The 25,300-nt window shown below is 37.5% G+C and overlaps 10 protein-coding genes across 12 annotated transcripts; 6 read left to right on the plus strand and 4 right to left on the minus strand.

Annotated features, from left to right (window-relative positions):
* The first annotated feature begins 101 nt into the window (after window positions 1-101).
* Window positions 102-4,028, plus strand: LOC108625919 (stromal membrane-associated protein 1). Of its 2 annotated transcripts, none has more exons than XM_018026274.2 (8): window positions 102-527; window positions 922-1,055; window positions 1,135-1,302; window positions 1,373-1,577; window positions 1,642-1,914; window positions 1,973-2,253; window positions 2,332-2,478; window positions 2,550-4,028. In XM_018026274.2, exons 1-8 carry the CDS (start codon window positions 410-412, stop codon window positions 2,661-2,663), a joined length of 1,440 nt encoding a protein of 479 aa, XP_017881763.1. In that variant the 5' UTR covers window positions 102-409; the 3' UTR covers window positions 2,664-4,028. The 2 variants fall into 2 exon arrangements, with proteins under 2 accessions (XP_017881763.1, XP_017881764.1); XM_018026275.2 differs by having other exon boundaries at window positions 1,973-2,148.
* A 342-nt stretch (window positions 4,029-4,370) lies between these two features.
* On the plus strand, window positions 4,371-4,821 carry LOC108625930 (Ribosomal protein S28b). The gene has a single exon (XM_018026298.2). It carries the CDS (start codon window positions 4,433-4,435, stop codon window positions 4,628-4,630), a length of 198 nt encoding a protein of 65 aa, XP_017881787.1. The 5' UTR covers window positions 4,371-4,432; the 3' UTR covers window positions 4,631-4,821.
* Window positions 4,822-4,957: 136 nt separating this feature from the next.
* MrgBP (MRG/MORF4L binding protein) lies at window positions 4,958-6,228 on the minus strand. The gene is made up of 4 exons (XM_018026212.2): window positions 6,017-6,228; window positions 5,818-5,939; window positions 5,391-5,748; window positions 4,958-5,321 (listed from the first exon to the last, which is right to left on the minus strand). The coding sequence occupies exons 1-4, from the start codon at window positions 6,120-6,122 to the stop codon at window positions 5,167-5,169; spliced, it is 741 nt and encodes a 246-aa protein (XP_017881701.1). The 5' UTR covers window positions 6,123-6,228; the 3' UTR covers window positions 4,958-5,166.
* Window positions 6,229-6,271: 43 nt separating this feature from the next.
* On the plus strand, window positions 6,272-7,152 carry LOC108625883 (coiled-coil domain-containing protein 115). Its single transcript, XM_018026213.2, has 2 exons — window positions 6,272-6,453; window positions 6,546-7,152. The coding sequence occupies exon 2, from the start codon at window positions 6,594-6,596 to the stop codon at window positions 7,095-7,097; it is 504 nt and encodes a 167-aa protein (XP_017881702.1). The 5' UTR covers window positions 6,272-6,453; window positions 6,546-6,593; the 3' UTR covers window positions 7,098-7,152.
* A 100-nt stretch (window positions 7,153-7,252) lies between these two features.
* Window positions 7,253-11,117, plus strand: Mcm2 (DNA replication licensing factor Mcm2). The gene is made up of 13 exons (XM_018026294.2): window positions 7,253-7,488; window positions 7,590-7,765; window positions 7,839-8,002; window positions 8,078-8,160; window positions 8,234-8,416; window positions 8,504-8,715; window positions 8,778-8,970; window positions 9,045-9,248; window positions 9,309-9,540; window positions 9,621-9,871; window positions 9,931-10,095; window positions 10,154-10,789; window positions 10,869-11,117. The coding sequence occupies exons 1-13, from the start codon at window positions 7,486-7,488 to the stop codon at window positions 10,995-10,997; spliced, it is 2,631 nt and encodes an 876-aa protein (XP_017881783.1). The 5' UTR covers window positions 7,253-7,485; the 3' UTR covers window positions 10,998-11,117.
* LOC108625928 (zinc finger CCHC domain-containing protein 10) lies at window positions 11,010-12,328 on the minus strand. Its single transcript, XM_018026295.2, has 3 exons — window positions 11,997-12,328; window positions 11,727-11,876; window positions 11,010-11,665 (listed from the first exon to the last, which is right to left on the minus strand). The coding sequence occupies exons 1-3, from the start codon at window positions 12,029-12,031 to the stop codon at window positions 11,380-11,382; spliced, it is 471 nt and encodes a 156-aa protein (XP_017881784.1). The 5' UTR covers window positions 12,032-12,328; the 3' UTR covers window positions 11,010-11,379.
* Window positions 12,329-12,711: 383 nt separating this feature from the next.
* LOC108625871 (uncharacterized) lies at window positions 12,712-14,035 on the plus strand. Of its 2 annotated transcripts, none has more exons than XM_026814320.1 (3): window positions 12,712-12,745; window positions 12,824-13,030; window positions 13,086-14,035. In XM_026814320.1, exons 2-3 carry the CDS (start codon window positions 12,875-12,877, stop codon window positions 13,473-13,475), a joined length of 546 nt encoding a protein of 181 aa, XP_026670121.1. In that variant the 5' UTR covers window positions 12,712-12,745; window positions 12,824-12,874; the 3' UTR covers window positions 13,476-14,035. The 2 variants fall into 2 exon arrangements, 1 of the variants encoding a protein (XP_026670121.1); XR_003389313.1 differs by lacking the exon at window positions 12,712-12,745 and having other exon boundaries at window positions 12,777-13,030; window positions 13,086-13,685; window positions 13,764-14,035.
* Window positions 14,036-14,046: 11 nt separating this feature from the next.
* Window positions 14,047-17,434, minus strand: LOC108625911 (leucine-rich repeat protein soc-2 homolog). The gene has a single exon (XM_018026258.2). The coding sequence runs from the start codon at window positions 17,281-17,283 to the stop codon at window positions 15,451-15,453; it is 1,833 nt and encodes a 610-aa protein (XP_017881747.1). The 5' UTR covers window positions 17,284-17,434; the 3' UTR covers window positions 14,047-15,450.
* Window positions 17,435-17,958: 524 nt separating this feature from the next.
* CenG1A (Centaurin gamma 1A) lies at window positions 17,959-22,115 on the minus strand. The gene is made up of 13 exons (XM_018026257.2): window positions 21,445-22,115; window positions 21,133-21,365; window positions 20,915-21,056; window positions 20,712-20,843; window positions 20,474-20,631; window positions 20,264-20,406; window positions 19,988-20,186; window positions 19,800-19,902; window positions 19,492-19,719; window positions 19,303-19,420; window positions 18,903-19,115; window positions 18,687-18,831; window positions 17,959-18,611 (listed from the first exon to the last, which is right to left on the minus strand). The coding sequence occupies exons 1-13, from the start codon at window positions 21,608-21,610 to the stop codon at window positions 18,435-18,437; spliced, it is 2,157 nt and encodes a 718-aa protein (XP_017881746.1). The 5' UTR covers window positions 21,611-22,115; the 3' UTR covers window positions 17,959-18,434.
* Window positions 22,116-22,226: 111 nt separating this feature from the next.
* LOC108625912 (caspase-1) lies at window positions 22,227-25,300 on the plus strand. Its single transcript, XM_018026259.2, has 4 exons — window positions 22,227-22,508; window positions 22,777-23,036; window positions 23,167-23,472; window positions 23,567-25,300. The coding sequence occupies exons 1-4, from the start codon at window positions 22,426-22,428 to the stop codon at window positions 23,812-23,814; spliced, it is 897 nt and encodes a 298-aa protein (XP_017881748.1). The 5' UTR covers window positions 22,227-22,425; the 3' UTR covers window positions 23,815-25,300.

The raw sequence follows: 25,300 nt of genomic DNA on the forward strand, positions 1-25,300 counted from the left end.
TTTTCATCGACGATAGCTATACACAGTCAGAGATCGTATATGTATACTAAAAGCACATACGTTTGTGTGTTAACTCGCTTTATAGAAACTATGGGAACGAAAAGAGGATTGAGGGATCTCTTCCTGTTAAATAATAATGAGGAAAATGTTAACATCGTGAACAATTTATTTGTTATTCCGTCAAGAATATTGACAGGTGACCCAATAGAATTCCTCGAACCAACCAACATGACGTTTCAGTGGTAACGAGTCGAATTATTGGGGGCGTTCGTTCGCTGACCACTGGTGACTGCATCGGCACTACTTGACTTGACTGTCCTCCTCGCGTGTGTTTAACTTCAACGTTGAAAGAGGAAAACATTGTTTTGTTGGCCCCGTGTGCAAGGAGTTTCTCCGTGAAACTGCAGGAATGACGTCTCGCGTGGAGAAGGAACGTTCCAAGCAGATACAAGAGAAATGTCAGAACCTTTTGATACAGATGCTACGCGACGAGGATAACAAGTATTGTGTCGACTGCGATGCGAAAGGTTCGTCCGTCAATCGTGAATTCACGACGACTTGTCTCTTGGTCCGTCCGATGAATCCTGATCATTCCATCCGCTTCCTACGAACGTTGTGATATTGCATTTTTCTAAGTAACGGTGCACGTAAGTCATCGATATCGATCTCAAAACGACCTAGTTTCCCGTAGCGAAGTATTATAGATTCTTTAATTTCTTCGTGACAAACTCTTAGATGACAGCGAGTACGAGCTGCCAATATCACCTGTGCTCTCCTGGCTGTCGCCCCTTCATTCGTGTACATTCTTTCCTCTTCCCTCCGATAATTTTTAACAAAGTTCCTACACCTCTGACCAGCATTCGTCAGTTTCCTCATTTAAATCATTTTATGCATCAACGAAATTGATTGCATGTGTCTTAGGACCGAGGTGGGCCAGTTGGAATTTAGGCATTTTCTTATGTATCCGTTGCGCTGGAATACATAGAAATCTGGGAGTTCATATAAGCAGAGTCAAGTCCGTTAATTTAGATACATGGACGCCGGAGCAAGTAGTGGTACGCTGCCAATTTGAGTGCTACTGATTCAGAAATAAAATTCTTACGTCTGATCGAAACGTGGCATTATCACTTCCAGAGTTTACAACAAATGGGAAATTCCCGTGCGAGGGCAGTATACGAAGCAAATCTTCCCGATAGTTTCCGAAGACCTCAAACGGTCTGTAGCCTTGAAAATTTTATTCGCGCAAAGTACGAACACAAAAAGTACATAGCTAGGGAATGGGTACCACCTCCGTTACCAAAGGTAATGACTCAACAGCTGAAAAATTTGATGTGCGCGAAACGAATGATAAAAATCTCAATAAATCGATCAGGTAAATTGGGACAAAGAGCTGGACGAAGAGGCAGAGAGGCAGCGTAGAAGAAAAAAGGATAATTCCAAGACGTCCAGCGCTCCAGCTATACTTCCGCCAGTTAAGAAACCAGAAGTAGTGCCTCAATTGCCAAAACCTAAGAGTTCTGTCAGTCCTAAGCCTAATAGAGCAAACAATTCTGCGACTCAAGACTTACTGGGTTTAGGTAAATTTCTATTACGAGTAGAAATATAAAAGTGTATCGAGTGTAACTTTATATTTTTTCACAGATGCTCCAGCAACAAATCAGTCGAACGTAAACGGTGCTGGCGACGACATATTCTCTTCATTTTTATCAGCATCTCCCGCTGCGAGTAGCAGTAGTACTTCTAGTACAATCACATCGACGGACACGCCAACAGCTGCAAGTAAAAGTGAAGAAGAGAATTTCTTTGATCAGCCAGCACCGTCGTCCCAAGAAAAAAATAAAATGTCCAAAGACAGTATTCTGGCCTTGTACGGAACCCCGAGTCATCAGCAGTCAACCATGTTCGGAGTTCCTGGTATGTTTGCTGCTTTACACACGATACGCTTGGAACTCTACGCTATTTTATCTTTCAGCTGGATTATACGCTCAACAATCTACGGTTCAGTACAAGCAAGTACCAAGCGCGGTGCCGTTTGGTCAGCCAACTAATTATCCAAATCAACAAAGTTCCTTGACTCAGCTTAATCAACTTCCTGCCCAGATGTCTGTCACAGCTAATCAGTTACCTATTAATCAAAATCAAGTTACGGTAAATACTAATTCGTTAGGACCGATGGCACCGAATTCTTTAGGGAACTGTTTGCCAAACGTAGGCCAAATAAATGGTGTGCCTAATCCGATGCAATCTCAAGTGGTATATACATTCCTCTTGCACAATGCGAGTATTAGAAATCTATTTGTCGATTCGACTAATTATTCCGTATGCCGTTAGGTGATGCAACTAGGACAGTCTAGCATTAGTAGTAATAACGGATGGAGTGGAATGTTGACGCAAAATCTTCAACCGGCTCCTGGTAGCAATCCATTTTTCAATTTAACATCTCAACAGCAGCAACAGTCCGTTGCGTTCAATTCCCAGGTATGAAGATCGTACACGTAATTTTCGTTAAAAGACTTTCGGGACAACGACTAAAAATGCGTCTGTTTCAGTTGTCGCAACAAATGGCGCAAATTTCATTAGGTGGAACGAACTACTCGACCACGCCAGGAAAATCTACTACCGCACTTCCCGGTCAAACGCTTTCCACCAATTTGTGGCAGTAAAAAAATTACAAATATCGCTAGTTGATCGATTGTATCGTTCAGTGTCGTACACTAGTGTCGAACGTTCGTTACCCAACATAATTACATTTCCATGTTAGCTTGGAAAATCCAGTCGGGGACATCACGCGACGGAGACACGAATAAAAAGTACTCGGGCTACTGCCGTTTCCGAAAAAAAAAAGTATTTCGTGAGTGCACGACGAAGTATCTCGAGTCGAAAAGATTTCTTCGCTAAAGCTTCGCTAGCTTTCAACGTTATTGTTGGAAAGGTGGAAACTATATGAATAAAAACCAATTTTTTGACTGACTGTAAAGATGAGTTATTCGTGACGTACAGTATACAACGTACTCGATAATGTAATTGTATTATTTGCTAAAACGGGTGCTTTTGTAATCACCGTGAACGTGTGTCAGGGTCCACTTTCATTATGGCAAAATAACTTTCATTACACTTAAAATAGGTATACAAATATTTTTAGTACAACGTATGCGTATCTTGCGACACAGTTCATTTTTACCCGAAAACGTAAGGGAGAAACTGGACGCATAAATATGTTTTAACGAAATATTCAAGTTCTCTGACAAACTGTACATTAAAGGCCACTTTACTTAAAAGTGACTTCAGTTATTTTGAAAGCTAGTTCATTCTCTAACAGGAAATAACGATATTTATATATGATCGAAATGTATCGTACGTTCTAAACGTTTCATTGTTATTTTTGTCTACTGTTAACATCGGTTCGTGTAAAAATCGTATGGACAATGCCTTGCGTTTTAAAAAGTTATTGTCGTTTGTATTAACTTAATATTCAAACAAGTATTATTATTACTCCTTACCTTAATGCATTTAGCGTTTTTATTAATAGTTGATGGCAGTGACTTAATCACATTACTGACACCTTCATTTCTAAAGTATACGTAATGAAGTCTAAAGAAACATGTTTTCAAACGATATGCACTTAAACACCAAGTATTTTAATTAAAAGTGTTTGCTGACGACTAAATACAATTGTGTAAAACGGGGTTCTTATAATTCCCTGCTAAAATTGTATAATTTATTGCCGTGTAAGAAGAAAAATACTGAAACTTGACAATAAGTTCGAAATATATTTATCACGTTTACGTTTCAATTGCATTGAACCGTTCTTTATTTAATCGGATAATATAAATTACTATGTCGGACACGAAATAAATAACATAAACGTAAGAAATTTTTTTCATGTATTCTTATAATTAGAAATTATCGTGGTACATGCAGTTCAATAGTGATTCAGGACAATTAGACCTTGTAACTTACTGTTGCATCGAGAAAAATTCAATTGTAAAATTGATGATAAGTACAAATATACGTTGTCAAAGAAAATATTTATGACATATCATTTACGAAGTATTTGAAGCAGCTGAGCAATTAATCAATTCTTTCGAACTCGTTTTCGCGATTACGTGGAGTAGCGTTTCAATTTGAATATCTATGGTAAGCGCCATCTACTACGCGTTATTAATTAGATTATGATAATAAAATGAATTATTTATGTTCAAGGGACTACAGTTCTTGTCTTAATAAAATATGTATTGTATACTTAGACAATTGTTAATGGTACTTCAAGTTTCAATGGCGTTTCAGGTTCTTTGAATTTAATCGGGGGAGGACTTTCCTGGAGAAGTACTGGAAATCCGGAAGGTGCCATCTTTATTACGAGAGCTAGGTGCACTCTTTCATTTCCGTAAAACGTCTCTTTGCCGTAGCATCAAAGCCACGTGAGGCAATAATGGATAAACCAGTCGTTTTGGCACGAGTAATAAAAGTCCTGGGCCGAACCGGCTCACAAGGACAATGTACACAAGTCAAAGTTGAGTTCCTGGGAGAACAAAACCGACAGATCATCCGTAATGTAAAAGGACCTGTACGAGAAGGCGATCTCCTAACCCTCCTGGAGTCGGAACGTGAAGCGAGAAGGCTTCGATAGACCAACAAGGACTACCTCCAACACGTGGATACCATCAGCAGTGTTTGGACTTTGGAAATCTAATTCATTCCATTAACAAAAATGGGGATCATTCAACTACAATAGCACGGGCAAACTTGGTACAAAACATCCATGTCAATGAAGATGTCTACAACTTCTGTAATAAATACTGGCTACTGTTTAACAGACTACACGTTATTGTTTCATTTATTCAGAAATCTTTGTATCTTACGTCTAAGTGAACAGATAATAAGGATGAATGTCATTCAAGAGTGGACACATGTGCTTAAGAAATGTAAGAGTTATATATACAAAGGTGATAAAGCATTAGATTACATCTTTGTTGTATTTACAGCAGTAATGTAACAATATTTTATAAAACATGTTTCTTAGAAATACTTGAACGATTCATGTACAAAAAAATATTCACATTTTGCATATAAATCATAGGACATTTCATGAGCTGTGAGATGTATGTACATCCATCATGTTAGGATCGACCTAGTGATCTGAATGTTAAGAACTTTTTATAATTGTTATATTCTTCTACGTTTTGGCGGGGGTGTATCGCGTGGACTAGAAGATGTTTTGGAGGTACTGTCCATACTTTGCCTGGTCGGTCGTTTCGGTCCCCTTTTCAAGCTCTCACGGCCAGAATCAGAATCCCTGCGTTCCTTCTTGTCATTCGATGCTGGAAAAAGAAATTCAATCATATCTTATATTGATGTTTCCGAGGTTTCGAAAAGAACTATCTACTTACCTTCTTCCAAATCATCTTTCCCTTTTGACCGCCCTTTGGAAGACTTGTAATCCTTCCTGACATCTTTAACATCTCTAAGCTTGTCCTTCTTTATCTCGATGTCTTTGACAAACTTTTTATATTCTTCCTTTTTTTTGTCAATATCTTTACTCCCTTTCAGATCGCGAAGGACTGTATCCTTCTTCGCAGGATCTTTTACATCTTTATCTTTTTTAATCTCTTTATACTTGTCCCTTTGTTCTTTCAACTTAATATCTGATTCATCTCTTTTTTTTGATTTGAGTAATCCACCAAAATCTTGCTCTGGCAAACAGAAATCTATTTCTTGATTAGGGAACGGTGGGTCCTCCATGTCATCCTAAAACGGTGTCATTACAGTCTCGAATTCATGTCGTTTCATCGTTATAACTGATTTATAAACAAGTACCAGAGCCATCAGATCGTACATCGATTCCAAATGCTCCCAAATGGATTTCAATGACACATCCTTGTGAACGGCAACGCGAAATTTTTCCCATATACAGACCATGTGAAAATACTTGTTAATGCCTAATGAAAATCAATTTAACTATCGTTACACCACGATGTAAACATATAGCCTACGGAGGTGTCAAGTTAACCCTTACCAACGGGTTTATGCCCGTTCATAGCAAAGAATAATTGAATTTCATTTTCAACATTCCATTCTACTTCATCGGTGGAAGCATCCGTTTGTTTCTCTTTCACTGCCATTCTCAAAATTCATAAATTCACCGATATGTCAATCCGTTTATATTAGTTTACGGTTTATACACTGACGGTTCGGTGCGAGTCGGTGGCATTCCTGGCATTCTTAATTCTTCACACATGCGAGGTTATGTTATAAGCACGAAAGCACGGTCAGTATTGCCAAATGTTGCGAACGATATTTCACACTTCCTCGACTTTTATAATTAAAGGAAAATAAATAAATCACTTGTAATTGTCAACGAGACAATTACGTTTATAAGAAGTGTTTATGAACATTACGAAAGAAGACATCAAGTGATAATCATTTCAAATATAATTTTGATACTTTGACTTGGTAAGTACACGAAGGTGCAAACAATTGTTTGAAACCAACAATCTGACGTTACAATAAACGAAAGGCTGCAACAATTACATTTTTTATTTCAGGGAACGTTTCTCATTGTCAACAGGGCCTGTCATCACCATTGTGTCACCATGCACGAAAGTATAGACGACATATGCAAAGCGATCGATGAAAATTTATTACGTAATTTGGAGTTATTGGAAGAGAAAATAATCGTGAATGTACAGATGGAAAAGATACTGCGCGACGGTTACATCGAACTGGCCAAGGCCAAATATATACGAGGCAAAGAGAACATAAGCGTATTGCAAATTCCAGCTGACGATGAGAAAGTAGTTACGCTATTTGAATTAGAGACAAAGTTAACAGAAGAGACTGGGAAGATTGTCCCAAATTTTGATATAAGTTTAAAGAACATGGAAGAATCTGGCAATGAGATTCAAGATCCTATAAAATGGTTCGGGGTACTGGTGCCACAGAGCTTGAGAACAGCTCAAAAACGATTCCAAGAGTCTCTTTACGTCGCTGTCAGAGCAGCAAATATACAAGCCGAGATTACCTCTGTAGTAGACAAATTACAATCTTTATATTTCCTAAAACATACTTCTTGTTCGACACGTGTAAATAAAGAATGAATTTATCTATTTACGTTGCTGTACAGTATTATCAAATATATTTTTTCAATAGACATTGCCGAGTTTGTTATTGCAATATGGTTTTTTTTTATTGAATCTATGAATGTTATAAGAATTCTTATAACATTATTATAATTAATAATGTGCATACATTAAATAAATCTAACCATTGTGAACAAAGTTTTATAGTTACGTATCAAATGTTGGCATGACTGAAGCATTATTGTGGTTCATGAGAAATTCCCGCCAGTTTCTACTTTTCAGTTTGAGTACGTTTAAGCGAGTCCGTTTAATGGTTCGAGTGTCAATAAAAGAAAGAAGAAAAGCCGTGTTCTTACTTAAAAGTTTGTTCTACGATTAGTGGATTCGAATTTTGAACACGAACACAATGGTAAGATAAAATGTTACACGTGCATATTAATAAAGACCTGTTGCAGACACGATGTTTTACAAAAGATATCTTTACGTGCTAATATCTTGGAAATTTGACAGGATTCCAGCAGTCCAGTACGTTCTGACAGGCTCGCAGAGGCAATGACATCCCCTGCCCCAGAAATTGATGAACCGTTCGAAGATGAAACTGATCTCCTCGGCAATGACAATGATAATAATGTCAACGAGGAAGAGGAAGAAGAAGGAGAAGAATTATTTGGAGACAACATGGAAGAGTAAATACATTTTCCTGATCCTGTTTTACAAGACTAGAATGTATTAGACATTAATTCGTAAATGATATTTCAGTGACTACCGGCCCATGCCAGGATTGGATAGATACGATCCAGATGTTGTGGATGATGAGGATTACTCGGAATTGTCTCAGGGAGAACGTGTTGCTGCTGAAACTGCCATGCGTAAAAGAGATAGGGCAGCAGGCATTATCAGAGATGACAGATATTTACTTTATGGTACATCTCCTATTAATGTTATCGATGTCGTTTTCTACCTGTGTACACATTATAACATGTTTTTATATAATTAAGATGAGAGTGACGAGGATGAGGTGCAAGCACGAAAAAGACGCATGGCCGAGAAAGCAGCAACAGGTCAAATCGAAGATGTCGAAGTAAGATATTGTCCCTTTAAATGATCTAACGTAGTTTCTTGTTCGCTTCTTTGATCATTCAGTTATATTTCAGATGATCGAATCTATCGAGAACTTGGAAGATACCAAGGGTCACTCGGTCAAAGAGTGGGTGTCTATGTTAGGACCGAGGACGGAGATCTCAAATCGTTTCAAGAGCTTTCTTCGTACACATACTAATTCAAAGGGACAGTACATGTACAAGGAACGAATCCGTCATATGTGCGAAAGTAATCAAGTAATGTTTCTCATTAATTTCATTGGCAATCTGCGATTTATTATGATATTAAAAGATACATGAAGCATGAATATGTTCTTTCGACAGTCTAGCTTTGTCGTCGAATTCCCAATTCTTGCTAGCAAGGAGCACGTCCTGGCTTATTTTCTACCAGAAGCTCCGTTTCAAATGTTGGAGATATTTGACGAAGTAGCAAAAGAGTTGGTGCTAACTATATTTCCCAGTTACGAAAGAGTCACGAGCGAGATACACGTCAGGATATCAGAGTTGCCTTTGATCGAGGAAATTCGTACGTTCAGGTAAATACAACTGTCCATGCTAATTGAAACGCATCGTTTAAACGATTCATAATAAACCGTAGGAAGTTACATCTCAATCAATTAGTACGTACTTTGGGAGTCGTTACCGCGACCACCGGAGTGTTGCCACAATTGTCTGTTGTAAAATACGATTGTACAAAATGCGGATACGTACTCGGGCCTTTCGTTCAGAACCAAAATACCGAAGTCAAACCTGGTTCTTGTCCCGAGTGTCAAAGTATCGGACCTTTTATGGTAAATTAATCATTGTACTCTCATTGCGGTTGCAAAATGTATTTCCTTTATTGATAGATTCGTATTAATTACAGATCAATATGGAACAAACGATATACAGGAACTATCAAAAGATCACGATACAAGAATCACCAGGTAAAATTCCGGCCGGTAGAATACCTAGGAGCAAAGAGTGCATTCTTCTATCGGATCTATGTGATCGCTGCAAACCTGGCGACGAAGTAGACGTCACTGCCATTTACACGAACAATTACGACGGCTCGTTGAACACAGAACATGTACGTAATGTATTTGTTATGATTGCCTGAGAATTTTGCATCGCCTATTTTGTCTTTCAGGGTTTTCCGGTATTCGCAACGGTTCTTCTTGCCAATCATTTACAAGTGAAAGGTTCGAAAGAAATTGTGGAATCTCTGACTGAAGAAGATATTTCTAACATCATCGCTTTAAGTAAAGATCATCGAATCAGCGATCGCATCGTCGCAAGTATCGGACCCTCGATTTATGGACACGACTTTACGAAACGAGCGTTGGCGTTAGCAATATTTGGCGGAGAATCAAAGAATCCTGGTATTTACATTTTTATATATAAATTGCTGGAGCAATTAGAATGAAGCATGAAGTTCAATGAGACGCGAACAAATCTGTAGGTAACAAACACAAAGTAAGAGGAGACATCAACGTGCTGTTGTGCGGTGATCCTGGAACAGCCAAATCTCAGTTCCTGAAGTTCATCGAAAAAATTGCACCCAGGGCGGTGTTTACTACGGGTCAAGGAGCCTCGGCTGTAGGTTTGACCGCTTTCGTGAGGAAATCACCAACGACTCGGGAATGGACTTTAGAAGCCGGTGCCTTGGTACTCGCCGATCATGGAATTTGCCTCATCGACGAGTTCGATAAGGTAATGAATCGTCAATCGAGTTTTTCTAAGGTAGAGTACAAACGTTGTTTCATATGCAGATGAACGATCAAGATAGAACATCTATTCACGAAGCTATGGAACAACAAAGTATCTCTATATCAAAAGTGGGGATCGTTACATCGCTTCACGCGAGATGTTCAGTAATAGCCGCGTCCAATCCTATCGGAGGAAGATACGATGCCAGCATGACATTCTCAGAAAACGTAAGTCACATACATTAATACAACGAAGTATAACAATTTATTGGCTTTTTATGCTTAGGTGGATTTATCGGAACCAATTCTATCTCGTTTCGATATCCTTTGCGTAATCAAAGACGAAATAGACCCTATGCAAGACCGACACTTGGCCAAGTTCGTTGTTAATTCTCATGTGAAACATCATCCAACGAATGCAGGGAAAGAAATAGCTACAGAGAGTACAAACGATATGGCTATTCCTCAAGATCTTTTGAAAAAGTACATTGTCTATGCACGCCAGAACATTCATCCCAAATTAACAAACATTGACCAAGATAAAATCGCGAAATTGTACAGTCAGTTGAGGCAGGAGAGTTTGGCTACCGGGAGCTTACCGATCACCGTGCGACATATAGAAAGTATTATACGTATGGCCGAAGCGAGTGCCAAGATGCATTTACGTGATCACGTTCAAGAAACCGATATCAATCTTGCCATCAGAATGATGCTAGATAGCTTCGTCGAGACACAAAAGTATTCGGTGATGAAGAGTATGCGTCAAACATTCCAAAAATATCTATCGTACAAGAAAGATCATAGCGAACTGCTGTATTATATACTCAGACAGATCACAATAGACACTCTGGCGTTCCAAAAAGCTATACGTGGAAGTCGTATTTCAACGGTCGAAGTATTAGAGAAAGATCTGTTGGATCGGGTACGACTCATTCACTTTTTTCATTTCTACGTTTATGAATTTCGTTCTGCTAACGTCCATGATTTTCGTTTCATTGCAGGCCAAACAAATCGACATATTCGATCTACATCCGTTTTATGAGAGTCATATCTTCAAGTCAAATAATTTCGTCTATGATTCGAGAAGGAAAGTGATAATACAGACACTTCCCGAAGGTGCCGATGACTGATACGGTATTAAGGATGATGCAAATCAAATACGACTTTATTTACAATTCGATACTGTTTATACAAGCATAGTTTTTACGTACAATTATATGACTTCAATAAAAGATCAATCGTTTTTACTACGACCGATGTATAATAATTATCAGCACGTCTTTCACTCTCGGACACAGACTACTTAGCGACATAGTTTCGATACATACATCATCTCTCGCTTCTGTTATCATCAGGACCATGTACGCACGATACAATTCGATTACAAAATTCATTCGAAATGTACGATACGTGTAAGTACTTTAGTTTGAAGATTTTGTACATTAATACTTGTACATTTGCACTCGTCGTATATGCAATATTAAAAATATAATGTTCATCAAATTTTACGCCCTATCTAGAGAGGTGTGAACGTTTGTGTGGTTGAATAAAATTAGAAGAATGGTTACTTGTCTTGCTGCTGCTACTGCTACTGATACTACTGATGCTGCTGCTGTCGCTACTACTGCTAGAGACGCTATCACTAGAGTCCGATTCACTGTCCGAGGACGAGCTGCTACTGCTACTACTGCTAGAGCTGCTGCTATCAGCACTTGAATCTGTATCATTGGAATTAACAAAATCTGTCTTCATCTTCTTCTGTTGATGGCCTTTCTTTACTTCCTTGTTTTGTTCTTCACTGCAAGTATTTAACTGCTGATACCAGAATTCTTAATGATAAAAAGTTTCGTGATACATACCCGTTCGATTCCTGTTGCTTCTGTAACGCTTTCTTCAATTGTGACGTACGCGAGGATCTATGTAAATATTTCCTCTTTCCTTTACATTCATAACTCCAGTGTCCTATTTCCAGGCATTTCTGACACCTTATATTTTGTGCACATGGATTGCTGGAAACATGATAACAATATTTCATTGTTTTTCTTTAAAGGATTCACAGGGAGTAAATTAATAACGTATCTGATGAATAATTAAAACTCGAGACGACAATAATCCGGCTTTGTACTTACGGTCTTTTCAACACTCTCAAACTGTTCGAATTCATGTTACATTATTTGAACACCTCGTAAATTTAATCTATTAATAAGTTTCTCTTTGATAAAACTTATTTAAACGTGGAATGAATAAGGTTATTGAAATGTATAAGGCCTTCAACGTAACCAAACTAACCAAACGTAAACGTAACGCTACACGGAACGCGAGTGCTTTTGAAGCTTGGGTACAATGTACAATAGGTTCTTCGAAAACGTTTTAACGGGAATTACCAATTATACGTATTATACGGATATGAAGCAAAATTATTAAAATCAAGCTATCGATACTTTTTAAGGTTGTATGAACCCTTGCATAAAAACAGTGACAAAGCACTGAAACTTGAACAGTTACTAGATATTACATTAATAAAACACTGTACAAAATTACATCTTGAATTCTTATGTCGAATGACAAAATTTTGAGTTCATTTATGAAAAATATGAATGCAACAATGACAGGCAATAGAATGTTGCAAATTTCTATAATTCTTAATACATGATTTAAAAATATTTTAATGTTGAAATAAAGTCAATTTCGAGGATATTATTTAAAATATACAATAAAAAGTATGGGAAAGTAGGAGTTACAGGACATGTAGACAATGTAGACAGTTGCAAGTCATGTATAATCCAATAAAAAAATGCCAAAACTGTGTATTAGAATATTAGAAATTCCTTATGACCGAGAAAAACAGGTCGAACGATTTTATAAACCTTACTCCTCTGTAATTATCGTCTTTTTTAAAAGTTCATTGCTTCAAACATTGGACAGTTTTTTATTACATGTCTTAAACTTTTGGCAGAGATCTTACGGCTCATACAACCTTAATTATTGGTGGACGAAGTGTTTTACGATGATGATCGATTTAAACGATGAGGGACATGATTTACGTTTAATAAAAAATGTTGACAGAAGAATAGAATTAAAAGTTCTTCGGAACGAGTTAGCTGTGAGAAATGAAATATTGAGCGTAAAAAAGAAAGAATTGAAGGAGAAACGTAAAGAACTGGTAATTTTATTGACATAAATTTAATTTCGTATCAATACATGTTCGCGTACTACAGGATAACATAAATTATGATATATGGAATACGCAAGATAGATTTTGCGATGAGATATGGAATTTCTCCTCGAGACACAATTTTAACAAGCTCTTTAATCAATACCCTGACGGTACACAAATAATTGAGCCCCACGAATGTAAATATAATTCTGTAATCGATGAAGGTGCAGGAAAAACCGATATACAGTTAAAATTAAAACAAGAAATTGATATTATTAATAACGAACTGATACTCGTTCGTAAGAACAATGTCGATGTTGAGGATGATTTGAAACGATGTCGAGTCACTTTAGATAATTTAGTATCATTCTCGGAAGAAGCATTGAAACTTATAAGGTGCATTATAATAAAATTAAAGAGTACGTTTATTAAATATCTTAGGAGTTACTGATACCTATCATATGTATATAGATCAATAAATGCGATAAGTGCTGCAGACAATTCTTTATCTATTTCTAATACAAAGGAGAATGAAAAATCGCCAAATGAAGGATTTTACAGTGCTAGAAGATTGTTATTGAACGAATCTGGATTTCGGAATTGCGTTTTAACTGAAACAAACTACGTATCTACTAACATTACCGGTGAAATTAACAAACAAGTATTAGAACATTCTCGTTAATATTGCAGTAATAAATTCTGCCGGCTCGCATTCTCAAGTATATTCTCGGTATTTCAGGATTTCAACATTAGAAACACTACTGTAAAACACAGGGTGTTTGTTATGAAAAAGAGAAGCAAAATCGCGCTTAAATACGAGAAAAATAAGGTAGTAGATAGACAATGAGAACGTGTAAATAAGATTTGAGATCGAATAAAATCCTTAACATCAAATGATACTTATACTATGTAGATACCGAGACATCCTGATGGTTCATAATATATTCATATATTTAGAAATATACAGCTTCTTATACATATAGTCATATACATCGAATTACATTAAATATTACGACTTTTAAAATTATACATATACCGCGATTTATAATTTGAAAAGTTATTTATTCTTCATCATTTTCATATAAATTTAATTATCTTCCAATCGTACTAGCGTATTATACTTATGTATTTTAAAACTGTTTCAACAGTTTATCACAACAATTTGTATTTTAGTATTCCTTTTGGCAACTCTTGCACATATCCTTCAACTTATTTTATACTGTAACACGTGTTAAACATATATCGTCGAAATAAAACGATACTTTAAACTCGTAACGTTTCGTACATCTCTTTATGAAAGAAGATAAACGTTGTACACTTTCATAAATTATATGGACAACTATTACCGTTTAACATAAATACCGAGATGGTACAAAGATAAGCATTTCGACACGAATTCCATAAATTGACATTGATAGTTGCAACACGTAAACGTTATCATTTAATACGTAGCGTAAAACTTAATAACATTGATTTAATCTACGAAAACTTGTAGAAATAAATCGAACGGAAGGGCAGGCGAAATCTCGTTTGTGCAATATTATTATCCGTCTTTACTCCATGGACAAGTTTGTAGAAATTTGAAAGACAAAGTTAATGTAAATACGTTACATATCATATTTAGAACATAACTAGTGTAGAAAAATCGTGTAAATAGGTAGATAACAAATCATACATCTTCGTACATGAATAATTATAGAATAGACATACTTTCTCTTAATTGCAGTTAAAAAATTTGCCAAGTTCCATCGTACTCGTAATCTTATCTCCCGATTGTCGAGGAAACCAGACTACCCTGCAGCGTGTTTAAATAGCGCTAATTAGAATTGCGTTAAACAAACTCCGTCAGTACCTTACAGTTAAATGTACGCGTCGTAGAATATGTTAAAAAAATCAATATATTTTAGCTATAAATAAAACTCGATCAACCGTAGAAGTAATGATCCCTCGTCAAGGTGATCATATATAGTTAATTAAAATTAATATTGGCACCGTCTTTCCGCTGTGCATATAAAACTTTACTGCAAAGAAATAGTTCACTTGTCTTTAATCAGTATCGATGATACTTGGCAAGAAAACAATTTTACGACAATCAGTGGTGCGCGGATACCAGAAAACTCGGTCACCTGCACGCCCCTAATAACGCATTTAACAAATCATTAAGAATCGACATCTAATAGGCCCTAGACACGGTGCAACGTGCATTACGATACATGCATCGGGACATAGGTTTCAAGAAATCAGTTCGCCTCCGGCGAACTCGTCCGGTTCTCTCTTTGAACAAAGTATAAAACGCTGGTTCCTGCATCTTCTGACGCTGTTCCGGACTACGTAAATACATTTGAACGTGTGTCGTGCAAATCGACGCATGTACCGCAACACATTTCACCGTGCATAGGGAGCTGATAATCGTATTTTTAATTTCGTTACATGGACCGATACGGGCCTTGTATCTTCAAAAATTGTATTACTACCGACGGTCCTCCTGCCACTATCTCCGGAGGTATTCGCGACAGTCTACAATTTTCAATGGACATTATACTAAGATTTGTACATAAAGCTAATTCGAATGGTAAATTATCTAATTCAACGTTGTCGTTAACGTAAAGCGAATCTAATTTTTCTAACGTGCCGACCTCCTCGGGCAAACATTTGAGATTATTTTCTCCGACGCTCAAGTGCGTCAAATTGATCAAATGTCCGATGGCTCTTGGCAAAGAAGTCAGCTGATTCGACTGTAAATTCAATTTCTGCAACTCTCTTAAAAAACCAATTTCATTAGGTAACGATTCGATCTTGTTCTCCTCGAGATCTAATACTCTGAGCTTACGCAAGTTCGCTATAGTGGCAGGAATACGTTTTAAAAGATTATTCGAAAGTATCAACACTTCTAGATTTTGAAGCCATTGGACATCGTCAGGGATCTTCGTCAATTGATTCGTACCCAAATTTAATTCGACCATATTGACCCATGTACCAATGTCTAACGGTAAACCGGTCAACTGATTCTCCTTCATGTTCAACTTGGCGAGATTCTTCGCCCTCGAGAAGATACCATACGGTATCTTGTCTATTTTGTTATGCTCGAGATTGATGGAATAGACGTTCGTGAACTGAGCTGGTCCTCCAGACGGGTACGCGGTGAAAGCGTTCCTGGACAACGTGATCGTCGTCAAGTCCGAAAGACTCGCGAGCAGTCCATCCGGCAATTGAGATATTTGATTTCCCTCCACGCTGAACTCGTCCATCAATTTACAATTTGCCAAAGACTTTGGAATACTGGTTAATCTATTGTATCTAAGTCCTAATCTCGATAACGAGGTTTGATTTCCAATCGTGTCGGGAATGTCCAGGAGCTCGTTGTGTTGCAAGTCGAGCGTAGACAATTGGACGCAATTCCCAATCTCCTCGGGCAAGTGTTCGAGATGATTATGAGAAACATCGAACGTTATCAAATTGACTAATTTGCCGATACCAGCCGGAAGTTCTCTGATCTTATTCTCCCTCAAACTAAGCATCGTTAAATTCGTTAAATTTCGTATGTTGTCACTTACGTATCTGACTCTATTGAAGCGTAAGAACAAGGTCGTCAGATTCGTCAGCTTGTAGACGACATCGGGTATCTCGCTCAGCTTGTTATGCCTCAGGTCGAGAACTCTCAGGGACTTTAAGTTCTCCAACGTGTTCGGTAAACTCGTCAGCGAGTTCTCGCTCAGAGCCAACGTCTCCAAGTTTGTGAGGTAGCCGATTTCAGGTGGTAACGTTGCGAGTTTGTTACCGTACAGATAAAATTCGACCAGATGCGTCAGGTCCCGCACTGTGTTAGGCAAATGCGTGATGTTGGATTTGCTCAGATCCAGCCGCTTCAAGCACTCGTCCTTGCATCTCGTGAATTCTTTCGAGACGTCCAAATCCGCTTGTATCGGTTTCCCTTTCTTGGTAGTCGGCTTCGGTTTGTTTGACTCGGGATGCTTGACAGTCACCGTTTTTTTCGTGTCGGGGCTTCCTATCGACGCGAACGACAACTTCTTCTCCTTCGACTGCTCCTTGTTATCCCGAAGGACGTCCACGTCCTCAGGCATGTCGCCGGCTGTACAGGTGGTCAAACCACAGCCTTCCAAGTATTCAGGAATATCCTGTTCCTTCATGTAAAAGCTCGGAAGACGGTCTTCGAGGTCCTCACGGTCCCTCTTCACTTCGGACAAACACACTGTCGAAATGTTACCCACACCTGTCCAAGATTTGTTCGACTTTCTCATAGCCTAATTACTATTACGACTACGATTACTCCCTTCGTGTATTCTTACGTTTCTACGACATCATACACTTTTCAAAGATTTCGTGCTTTATAAGTATTGACATATCGATGTCATCAACTGCGAGTAGCGCAAACGCGAACGAGTAACGGACGGCTGATAGACGTGAGTGCGCGACGATGAGATACGAACACCGTTCCAGAACCTATCCAAATATTCTCTTCCACTTTAAAAATACTCCATGCCTCCACACACGGTTTCACATTATTTCTGCTACCTGCTGTTACGTAAATTTCGATTTACTGATAATGATCAACGATTAAAGAGCGTCCGTTTCGTTGTGTACGAGATTCATTTCGAAGAACCACATCTCCATCTATCGCACGAGACTCTATGACTCACACCTCACACCGCGTTCAAACGAATTATCGTGATCATCCTATTAACGAGTTGACCGATATCTGTTATTTGTTATTCTTTTTAAGACTCTTAATTCCCTTTTAATCGTTTTACTTTCGTCGTCTATCGATCTCTTTATGTATCTTTATAAAATAGAATAATATACGTACCTGTGTGGAGGAAAATGAGTTAAAGTCTAGGGGAACAGGTGACGAAACGTACTTGTTGCGAGGTAATTACATGTTTAATTCATAATTAATAAAATAAAAATTATAAAAGCATTTTTCAAATACATTAAATGTATTCCGTGTATAAATATAACTAGATTTATGAGTGTTTGTACTCTCATCAGTCATATATATCGATAATGTACACGCCAATTTACTATTAGACATTACTTTCACTGACCTAAACCTTGTTAAATACGTATGATCATATGAATTAATTGTTTTAATTCAAATTACTTCTCAATGTACAAATATATATGTAAAGTTATATTCGTTAAACTATCTGGTCAAACTTTTTACGAACTTTATAGCCAGTTAAAAGATATATACTGATACATAGACAATTTCCTATTCCGAAGAAGCATATCGTTCTCTCAAACTCGTTCAACGTACTTTGGTCACTCTTCTGGGTATCAGTATCGATAAAATGTTAAAAGTTGTATTAACTCCGATGACAGAAGGTATCGAACACTAAGCCATTAATTGAGACATGGCTCTGCATGCAATAAGTACATAACATAAACAATTTTAATACTGAGAAGTTTCTACTTCATCTACACCGGAAACACTAGCTTGTTCAAGTACTTCGAGAAGCTTCTGCATTTCCATCGTATCCGTCGAATTGTCAAGCGTTCTCTCGAGCGCTCGCACGTACGACATACACGTACGTCCCTCGTGATCTAGATTTTGCGGATTCGCTTTATGCTGCAACGATTTCACGAAGCATGCTTGATTATATTACAGTTACATACACGATCACCTAGAAATTTGTATACACACCCATATCAACAGCTGGGCCATAGCTAAATTTCCCGTAGCGCAAGCCAAGTGTAAAGGCGTTCTCAAGTCTTCCATACTGACAGGCATGTTAATGTCCTCGTAACTACATCTGGCTAAGCACAACGTGAACGCTCTCATATCGCCCCTACATCAAATTTCGGACAACGTATAGTATCTAACTATTATCTCTAATTCTTGTGGCTTGAGAATATTTACCGGCAAACCGAATCAATAAGGAGTTTCCCCAAGGAGATGTTTGGATTTATCGGCGGCAGAAACATTTTATCCTCGTACTTCCACCTGATCCATTGCTCCTTCTCTTCCCTAGGGGAGTCCGAGCTCGGCTTCTGTTTCCCGTTCAAGCAATATTCCCAAACACTATTCGCTATGTCATTACCAAGGGCTAACATTACACTTAACTGACCTGCGCTAAAATTAATTTCAGGCTATTTTACGTTGCAACAATATATACATGCATATCTATCACGTGCAATATTAAAAATTTCGCTGTGGATTTATATCGTTATGATTGAAGATCAAGTAATTTATTATCGGCATCGCTACACGTTATTTGTTATACAGATCGAAAATTGAAGCAAGTAGTTATCGCACTTACGACCAATCGTCCAAGTCTAACGACCTGACTTTCGATATGTGTGAACCCAGATTTCTGTGTATTCCCGAGCATTCAATGCACATCAATACACCCAAGTTCAAGCTGGCCCAATCCGGATCTAAAACGTACATTACCTAGAATCTCAAGATGAAACTGTACACACCGTAAATCAATGGTCGTATCACTTACTCGATGCTCCGCAATCAACGCAGGCATCGTTACCCGATACTTTATTTTTTATACAATGCATTTTGAAAGCATCAGGTTCATTCTTCTTATCACCGTCGCTATTTTGCAAACTCGACAGTATCTGCTGCTCTATAGCAGAGATCCAACTGTCTCTATCTTCGGCGTTATTCGCTTCGAAATGCCACGTCTTGTTTTCTAACGAGATGATTGAAAATTCAAAGCTATCTTCTGGAAAATCAAGTACATTCCAAATGTAAATCACTTCGATTAGAACAAGCGGTTCAGAGATAAAACAATTGGTTCAGCACCTTGAGCATTGGATGATTTAGAACCTTTAGGGGTTTTTCCAGGCACTTTTACGGTCACATATTGTAACAATATCTCTTTACCATTACTATCGTTCATATAATCCTAGAAGAACAAAAGTAGACACCCATAATATAATGAATAATTCAAGACGTACGTGTGTAGAAATATTTAAACGTCGAACAGTTACATGTAAGCTGGAATGGTAAGTTAAACGACCATCTTCCAGTAATGTAACGTATTTCTTTTTCCATTCCTTCAAAGATTTACTGCTTCGTTTAAACAGATATCCTTGCTTCACGGGAATTTCCCTGCCAACACCCATCTCACCCATATTGTATTTCTCCTTTTTCGACGGAGTAAATATGTTCGACTTCCTTCGAAATTTCCTGTGTGGCATAAAACTGAGATAAGTCAACGTCCTTATTTCCCTTTAAACGATGTGTTCGTTGTATACAAATTAAACCTGATAGTGGTCGGTGTTAAGATCGAAGATCTGAAATCTCCGTGTTGATTCTGTACATTATGAAAGTTATCGCTTATGGTCGCAGTGTCATTTTGAGTAGAACTGTTATGAAGCGATCTAGTATCTTCATCTTTATCAGGTGTCTATCAAATAATAATTTGTGATACCATCAATGGAACGTATTTTTATTAACAGAGAAATATGACTTACATTCAATTTCGATGAATTTGTCGCTTCCACTTCTTTAGCCAGAAGCTGCGTAGTTTTGGCAATCGTTGGAACAGGATACTTTATTTCATTGTCTATCGCTTGCTGCCCATTGCATCTATAATGCTTCGCAGATATATGTTGTATAATTTTTTGGCACACTGTAACATTCGGAATAATCATCAGAGCCCGCAACAGTGGTTGCATCACGTTATATCCAGAATTGTTTCATGTCATTTACCATCCTGGAATACCCTCTCAACGTTCAAACCATAAATAGCACACGTCTCGTAATAAGGGCATCTCAGATCACATGCCAACTTTCTCGGTCTAACATCTTTAATAACCCTGGGATTAGCATCGTTAATTGAATCTAGTGAACAAAGTTTATGTAACGACTCTGCTTGCACAATGGGGGGAGTATTCCTAAATACGTGAAACTACCTTGAACTCCTACGAGTATTTTTGGTACCTCCGACATATTTCGAAACGAACACATCCTGTTATAAAAATTGCAAACGATCGAGAAACTTTCCTCGTTCTCTAAACTAAATACAAGTAATAAACCGTCGATCCAAGCAGAGAACTGAAAATAATGATATTTTCACTAAATGTTACAAAGCATCGAATCAAATGAAATGTGAATATATCACTGTGCTTACTTGTGACTCTGGTATTCCACCCTCATCTCTAATGAGCAAGAGATAACTCTGATCATTGATAAAGACTTCCTTTTTAAAGCGCCCACCTTCTGGAGATTCCTCGTGCATGAACGAACCAGTTAAATATCTGTGAACCAAAGCTGATTTGCCGGAGTCCGACGAGCCAATGATTCCTAAATGTAACTCCGGAACGTCTCTGGCTAACGTCCATTCGTGACTGTTAACAAACGAATCTGGAAGAACGAAGAATTTTATTCTTAGGCAAAGTTCTTGTACACGTTTAAAAAATGATTTGCATGTACGATCTTTTACCTTCGATCGCGACAACATGTTCTCGGATCTGTTTCGAGATGTGCGAATCGGAAATAAGATCTATTAAATCATAAATAGCGTAGATAGATGGATGAACACTCTCGAAACGTTGTATTTCTTGTCTAATCGCAAGGGAATGATCGTGCCCACTCTGCTCAGTTGTCATTTTCTTTAAAATTGCTTTAAATTACTCTTGAAAATTACATCACAGGCACTTTGTAAACGATCGAACTGTTTTCACATGATTTCGACTGATTTAAATTTATCAGTCCTCGTGTAACACATGTCAAACTTGACTATTTATCAACATCGTTGGACGAGCAAAGCAAGTTACTTAGCAGTCTTAACACTGGCTGCATAAAGTAACTCCGCCTTTTTAGAAACAAAATCGGAAACTGTCAAATCGCAAGCGACAAGTCGTCGCGCTTAATATTTCTAAATCCACAGCTGCAGTAAGAGGAGACTTGCAAATAAACGTTCAAATAGTATCTGTATGAAATTTGATTACGCTCATGGCTTTACGAATCTGTTCAACTACGTTCTGTTTCTGTTGCCTAAAAAGCGTAATGCAAGCTCGAACCTCGAACCAAGCACGACCACAGACGAAGTACAGACCTAACATTAAATTCGTATCACCGATTTACTATTTACGCAGTTTCCAGTTACCATCCTCGTGGAACGTTCACCATTATCGATTCAGCATTTGTGAACAGCACAAGAGACATCTACAATGTTTTAAATCTGTTCGTTTGTGGATGTGAGGAAAAGGTATGAGTCACTCAGATCACAGATCAGCGCGACCAGTGGTTTACACGGTTTATATAAACAGAACGTGTGGCTGTATCAATTATTTCGTCAGTCGTACGGGTTCCAAGCATAGGAGATAATATTATCTCTATGTTCCTAAGTCAATTAAACAACAGAGTTTACACAAACTGCACATTGCTGCACCTGTGTCCGTAAAGACTTTGTGAAAGTGTAATGATGGATTCGAAGGAAATGAATGGCATAAAAGCTGGTATGAAAGCCAGTATCGACGACCCAGACGCGTTCGGATGCACGAGGTGAGACTTAACGCGTATTGTTATTGAACAATGCCCTACATGTTATCACCATATTTGTACAGTGACATGTGTTACCTACTTGCATGAAGAACACAGAAATACAATGTCCAGAATCCACTGTGTATGGACGTTTTTATATTTATATATTTCATTAATTTTGATTGCAGTGCATTCGTCAGATCTTACAGATCTCTTGTATACGTCGTTATTTTTACTTATAATGAGTTTAGTTGAATGTACCAGGCATGCACCTTTCTATATTTTCCAGAAACAGCGTCAGTCCTCTCGTGGGTCCTTTACAGACAGCACCCACAGAACGTTATGCTACACATTACAATATGAACCATCAAAAACGTGGATTAGCTATTATTTTTAACCATGAATTTTTCACTATTAGACACCTTGGACCAAGATCTGGGACAAATGTAGATTGTGATAATCTTGTCAGTACATTGAAAAATCTTGGTTTCGAAGTAAAAGATTATCATAATTTTACACACACCAATATAGTGAAAAATTTAGAAGAAGGTATCTCTTCGATGTTTCCCTTCCATAATGCTTAACATCCTTTCTTTGATCATAAAACAAACATTTTATGCGCTTAATACACGTATCATGTTAGATAAATATTAACGAGTCATGCGTTTCTGTTTTACAGTTGCCAAAATGGATCATTCCCAACATGACTGCCTATTTGTAGCTGTATTGAGCCATGGAGAACAAAATGTTCTTTATGCTTACGACACTTCGTACAAGCCTGATTCCATTTGGTCTCATTTTACAGCTGATAAGTGCCCTTCTCTTGCCGGAAAACCAAAACTATTTTTTATACAAGCTTGTCAAGGAGATAAATTAGACAGCGGATCGACGTTGAAAGAACGTACAGAGACCGATGGTCTGCCGACTTCTACGTTCCGTATACCGAATCAAGCAGACTTCTTAATCGCTTACTCCACGATACCAGGTGAGTACGCCTTGGAACAGTCGTTCGAATTAATTCAAATGGCCGTTACGGTGAATCGTGAATCACTCAGTCCCTCTACGTCACGTTTTCATAGGCTATTATTCATGGAGGAACACTACTCGCGGGTCGTGGTTCATGCAAGCGTTGTGCCTCGAATTGCGTGAAAACGGTTATCGTTACGATATGTTAACGTTGCTCACGTTCGTGTGCCAACGAGTCGCTCTCGATTACGAGTCGAACACTCCTGATAATATTACGATGCATCAGCAGAAGCAAATTCCATGCATCACTTCGATGTTGACTCGGTTGGTAAAATTCACTCCCAGAAATGGAATTGCCTAACCGTAGGCAGACAAAGAGAGAGATTTATGAATTATATTTAGTATATTGAACATCGCGTACCTTTGCATTGATTACATTATTAGGATTTAAAGTAATATATTATCCATGTATAATATATTATCCTATTTCTTAATGTGATTGCGTCGTATTGCATTTAAACGACGGCATTTATCTTTTACAAACTGCCATTGCATTATGCAGAATTTATATTATAAGATGAAAACGATAGTGTATAATACTTAAAAGCAATACCATAGATTAATGCTCTATACAAATTTTTGTACTTGCCTGAATTAAGACGTAAATTTTAACACGTGTACCATGAGATTTATTCTTAAGCAGAAATTTACAACGATACGTCTTTTAACGCTCATCGAATCAGTGGGAAGTTGCATAAAATGTAGTGATGATAGAAAAGTATATTGCTCTTCCGAACTTATAAAATGTGAGAAATAAGTACAAAAAGAAGCTGCGGTGTTACAAATCGATTGCCTTCATGATCGCTACTTCATGAACAAAATTTAACGCGTGATTCATATATGAACAGTACAATTTCGACGTTGTATTTGAAAAGAAGGTATTTTTTAATTGTTACAATGCGTGCAACTTATGAAACTTGTATAAAATGAATGAGTGGCCTGTCTTTTCGCAATAAGCAATAGTTTAAAGTTGAAGGAAGCAAGGAAACATTCTCGACTAGGTACAATGCATCGTCACTTCAAGACCTGCGCTCCCCTTGTTAGCAGTAAACTTAACTGGTTAAAGTAATCTTGTGATAAGGTGCAATTACAACGAATATTAAAATTTGACTACTACTACTACTACTACTACTACTAGTACTACTACTACTACTACGGTAATGCATATGGATTAAGAGAAGCAATTTGCATAAGCTATTGGAATTGCTTATACGTAAAGTGTTATATTGCGTTTGTTGTTTCGGAAAAGTTATCATCGAATGAATTAGATACAGATATTTGTGATTGAATCGGCATTATTACGATTTATGAAATCTTGAAGAATGTGATACAAGTCTTTCATAATACGATGTTTAATATCGCTTTTTAAAAGCCTTTGATTAATTGTGATCGCTATGCATTCAATATAGATATAATTCAATGTATCATCATTGTGTACGTGAGTGATTAAGATACATTGTTCCTTGCTCTAGGAATATGGAGCACCATTTTCGGATATCTCATCATATTTCAGAAAGTAATCGCTCAATAAGGTATTATTAAGAATTTGCGATACTTATTGTGGCATATTGTGATAACTGTGTGCTCGTGTGCTTTCGCGTTACACTTTTCATGCACTTTTATATGCAATTGTATAACAACGTTTTGCAATCTCTATATTATAGATTTTATATAAATTTTTAATACATATACGCGTATTTCTAATTCGAGTATTTACTGAACTTCTATGTACAAGAATTTGTGAGCAAATATACAAGGTACAATAAAGTTTAAATAAATAAAAAAAG

This window comes from Ceratina calcarata, unplaced genomic scaffold (assembly GCF_001652005.2).
Source record: "Ceratina calcarata isolate Rehan_Ccalc_2016 unplaced genomic scaffold, ASM165200v1 scaffold379.2, whole genome shotgun sequence".
Classification (NCBI taxonomy): Eukaryota; Metazoa; Arthropoda; class Insecta; order Hymenoptera; family Apidae; genus Ceratina; species Ceratina calcarata.

Excerpts from the sequence above, each read along its gene's own strand:
- Mcm2 (XM_018026294.2), top strand. Across the intron at positions 8,417-8,503 it reads ATATGTGCGAAAGTAATCAA|TCTAGCTTTGTCGTCGAATT; the intron begins GTAATGTTTCTC and ends TTCTTTCGACAG. Across the intron at positions 10,790-10,868 it reads AGAAAGATCTGTTGGATCGG|GCCAAACAAATCGACATATT; the intron begins GTACGACTCATT and ends GTTTCATTGCAG.
- LOC108625912 (XM_018026259.2), top strand. The coding sequence starts at position 22,426 with ATGATGGATTCGAAGGAAATGAATGGCATAAAAGCTGGTATGAAAGCC. Across the intron at positions 22,509-22,776 it reads GACGCGTTCGGATGCACGAG|AAACAGCGTCAGTCCTCTCG; the intron begins GTGAGACTTAAC and ends TATATTTTCCAG. Across the intron at positions 23,037-23,166 it reads AGTGAAAAATTTAGAAGAAG|TTGCCAAAATGGATCATTCC; the intron begins GTATCTCTTCGA and ends TCTGTTTTACAG.
- MrgBP (XM_018026212.2), bottom strand. The coding sequence starts at position 6,122 with ATGGCAGTGAAAGAGAAACAAACGGATGCTTCCACCGATGAAGTAGAA. Across the intron at positions 5,749-5,817 it reads TGTACGATCTGATGGCTCTG|GATGACATGGAGGACCCACC; the intron begins GTACTTGTTTAT and ends ACACCGTTTTAG. Across the intron at positions 5,322-5,390 it reads GAAAGATGATTTGGAAGAAG|CATCGAATGACAAGAAGGAA; the intron begins GTAAGTAGATAG and ends TTCTTTTTCCAG.
- LOC108625871 (XM_026814320.1), top strand. The coding sequence starts at position 12,875 with ATGATGATCGATTTAAACGATGAGGGACATGATTTACGTTTAATAAAA. Across the intron at positions 13,031-13,085 it reads AGGAGAAACGTAAAGAACTG|GATAACATAAATTATGATAT; the intron begins GTAATTTTATTG and ends CGCGTACTACAG.
- LOC108625919 (XM_018026274.2), top strand. The coding sequence starts at position 410 with ATGACGTCTCGCGTGGAGAAGGAACGTTCCAAGCAGATACAAGAGAAA. Across the intron at positions 1,915-1,972 it reads AACCATGTTCGGAGTTCCTG|CTGGATTATACGCTCAACAA; the intron begins GTATGTTTGCTG and ends TTTATCTTTCAG. Across the intron at positions 2,479-2,549 it reads CCGTTGCGTTCAATTCCCAG|TTGTCGCAACAAATGGCGCA; the intron begins GTATGAAGATCG and ends CGTCTGTTTCAG.
- LOC108625883 (XM_018026213.2), top strand. The coding sequence starts at position 6,594 with ATGCACGAAAGTATAGACGACATATGCAAAGCGATCGATGAAAATTTA.
- LOC108625928 (XM_018026295.2), bottom strand. The coding sequence starts at position 12,031 with ATGAATTCGAACAGTTTGAGAGTGTTGAAAAGACC. Across the intron at positions 11,877-11,996 it reads TTGAGAGTGTTGAAAAGACC|CAATCCATGTGCACAAAATA; the intron begins GTAAGTACAAAG and ends TCATGTTTCCAG. Across the intron at positions 11,666-11,726 it reads AAGCAACAGGAATCGAACGG|TGAAGAACAAAACAAGGAAG; the intron begins GTATGTATCACG and ends AAATACTTGCAG.
- LOC108625911 (XM_018026258.2), bottom strand. The coding sequence starts at position 17,283 with ATGAGAAAGTCGAACAAATCTTGGACAGGTGTGGGTAACATTTCGACA.
- LOC108625930 (XM_018026298.2), top strand. The coding sequence starts at position 4,433 with ATGGATAAACCAGTCGTTTTGGCACGAGTAATAAAAGTCCTGGGCCGA.
- CenG1A (XM_018026257.2), bottom strand. The coding sequence starts at position 21,610 with ATGACAACTGAGCAGAGTGGGCACGATCATTCCCTTGCGATTAGACAA. Across the intron at positions 20,844-20,914 it reads AATACTCGTAGGAGTTCAAG|ATTCAATTAACGATGCTAAT; the intron begins GTAGTTTCACGT and ends TTTGTTCACTAG. Across the intron at positions 18,612-18,686 it reads TGGCCCAGCTGTTGATATGG|CATAAAGCGAATCCGCAAAA; the intron begins GTGTGTATACAA and ends AAATCGTTGCAG.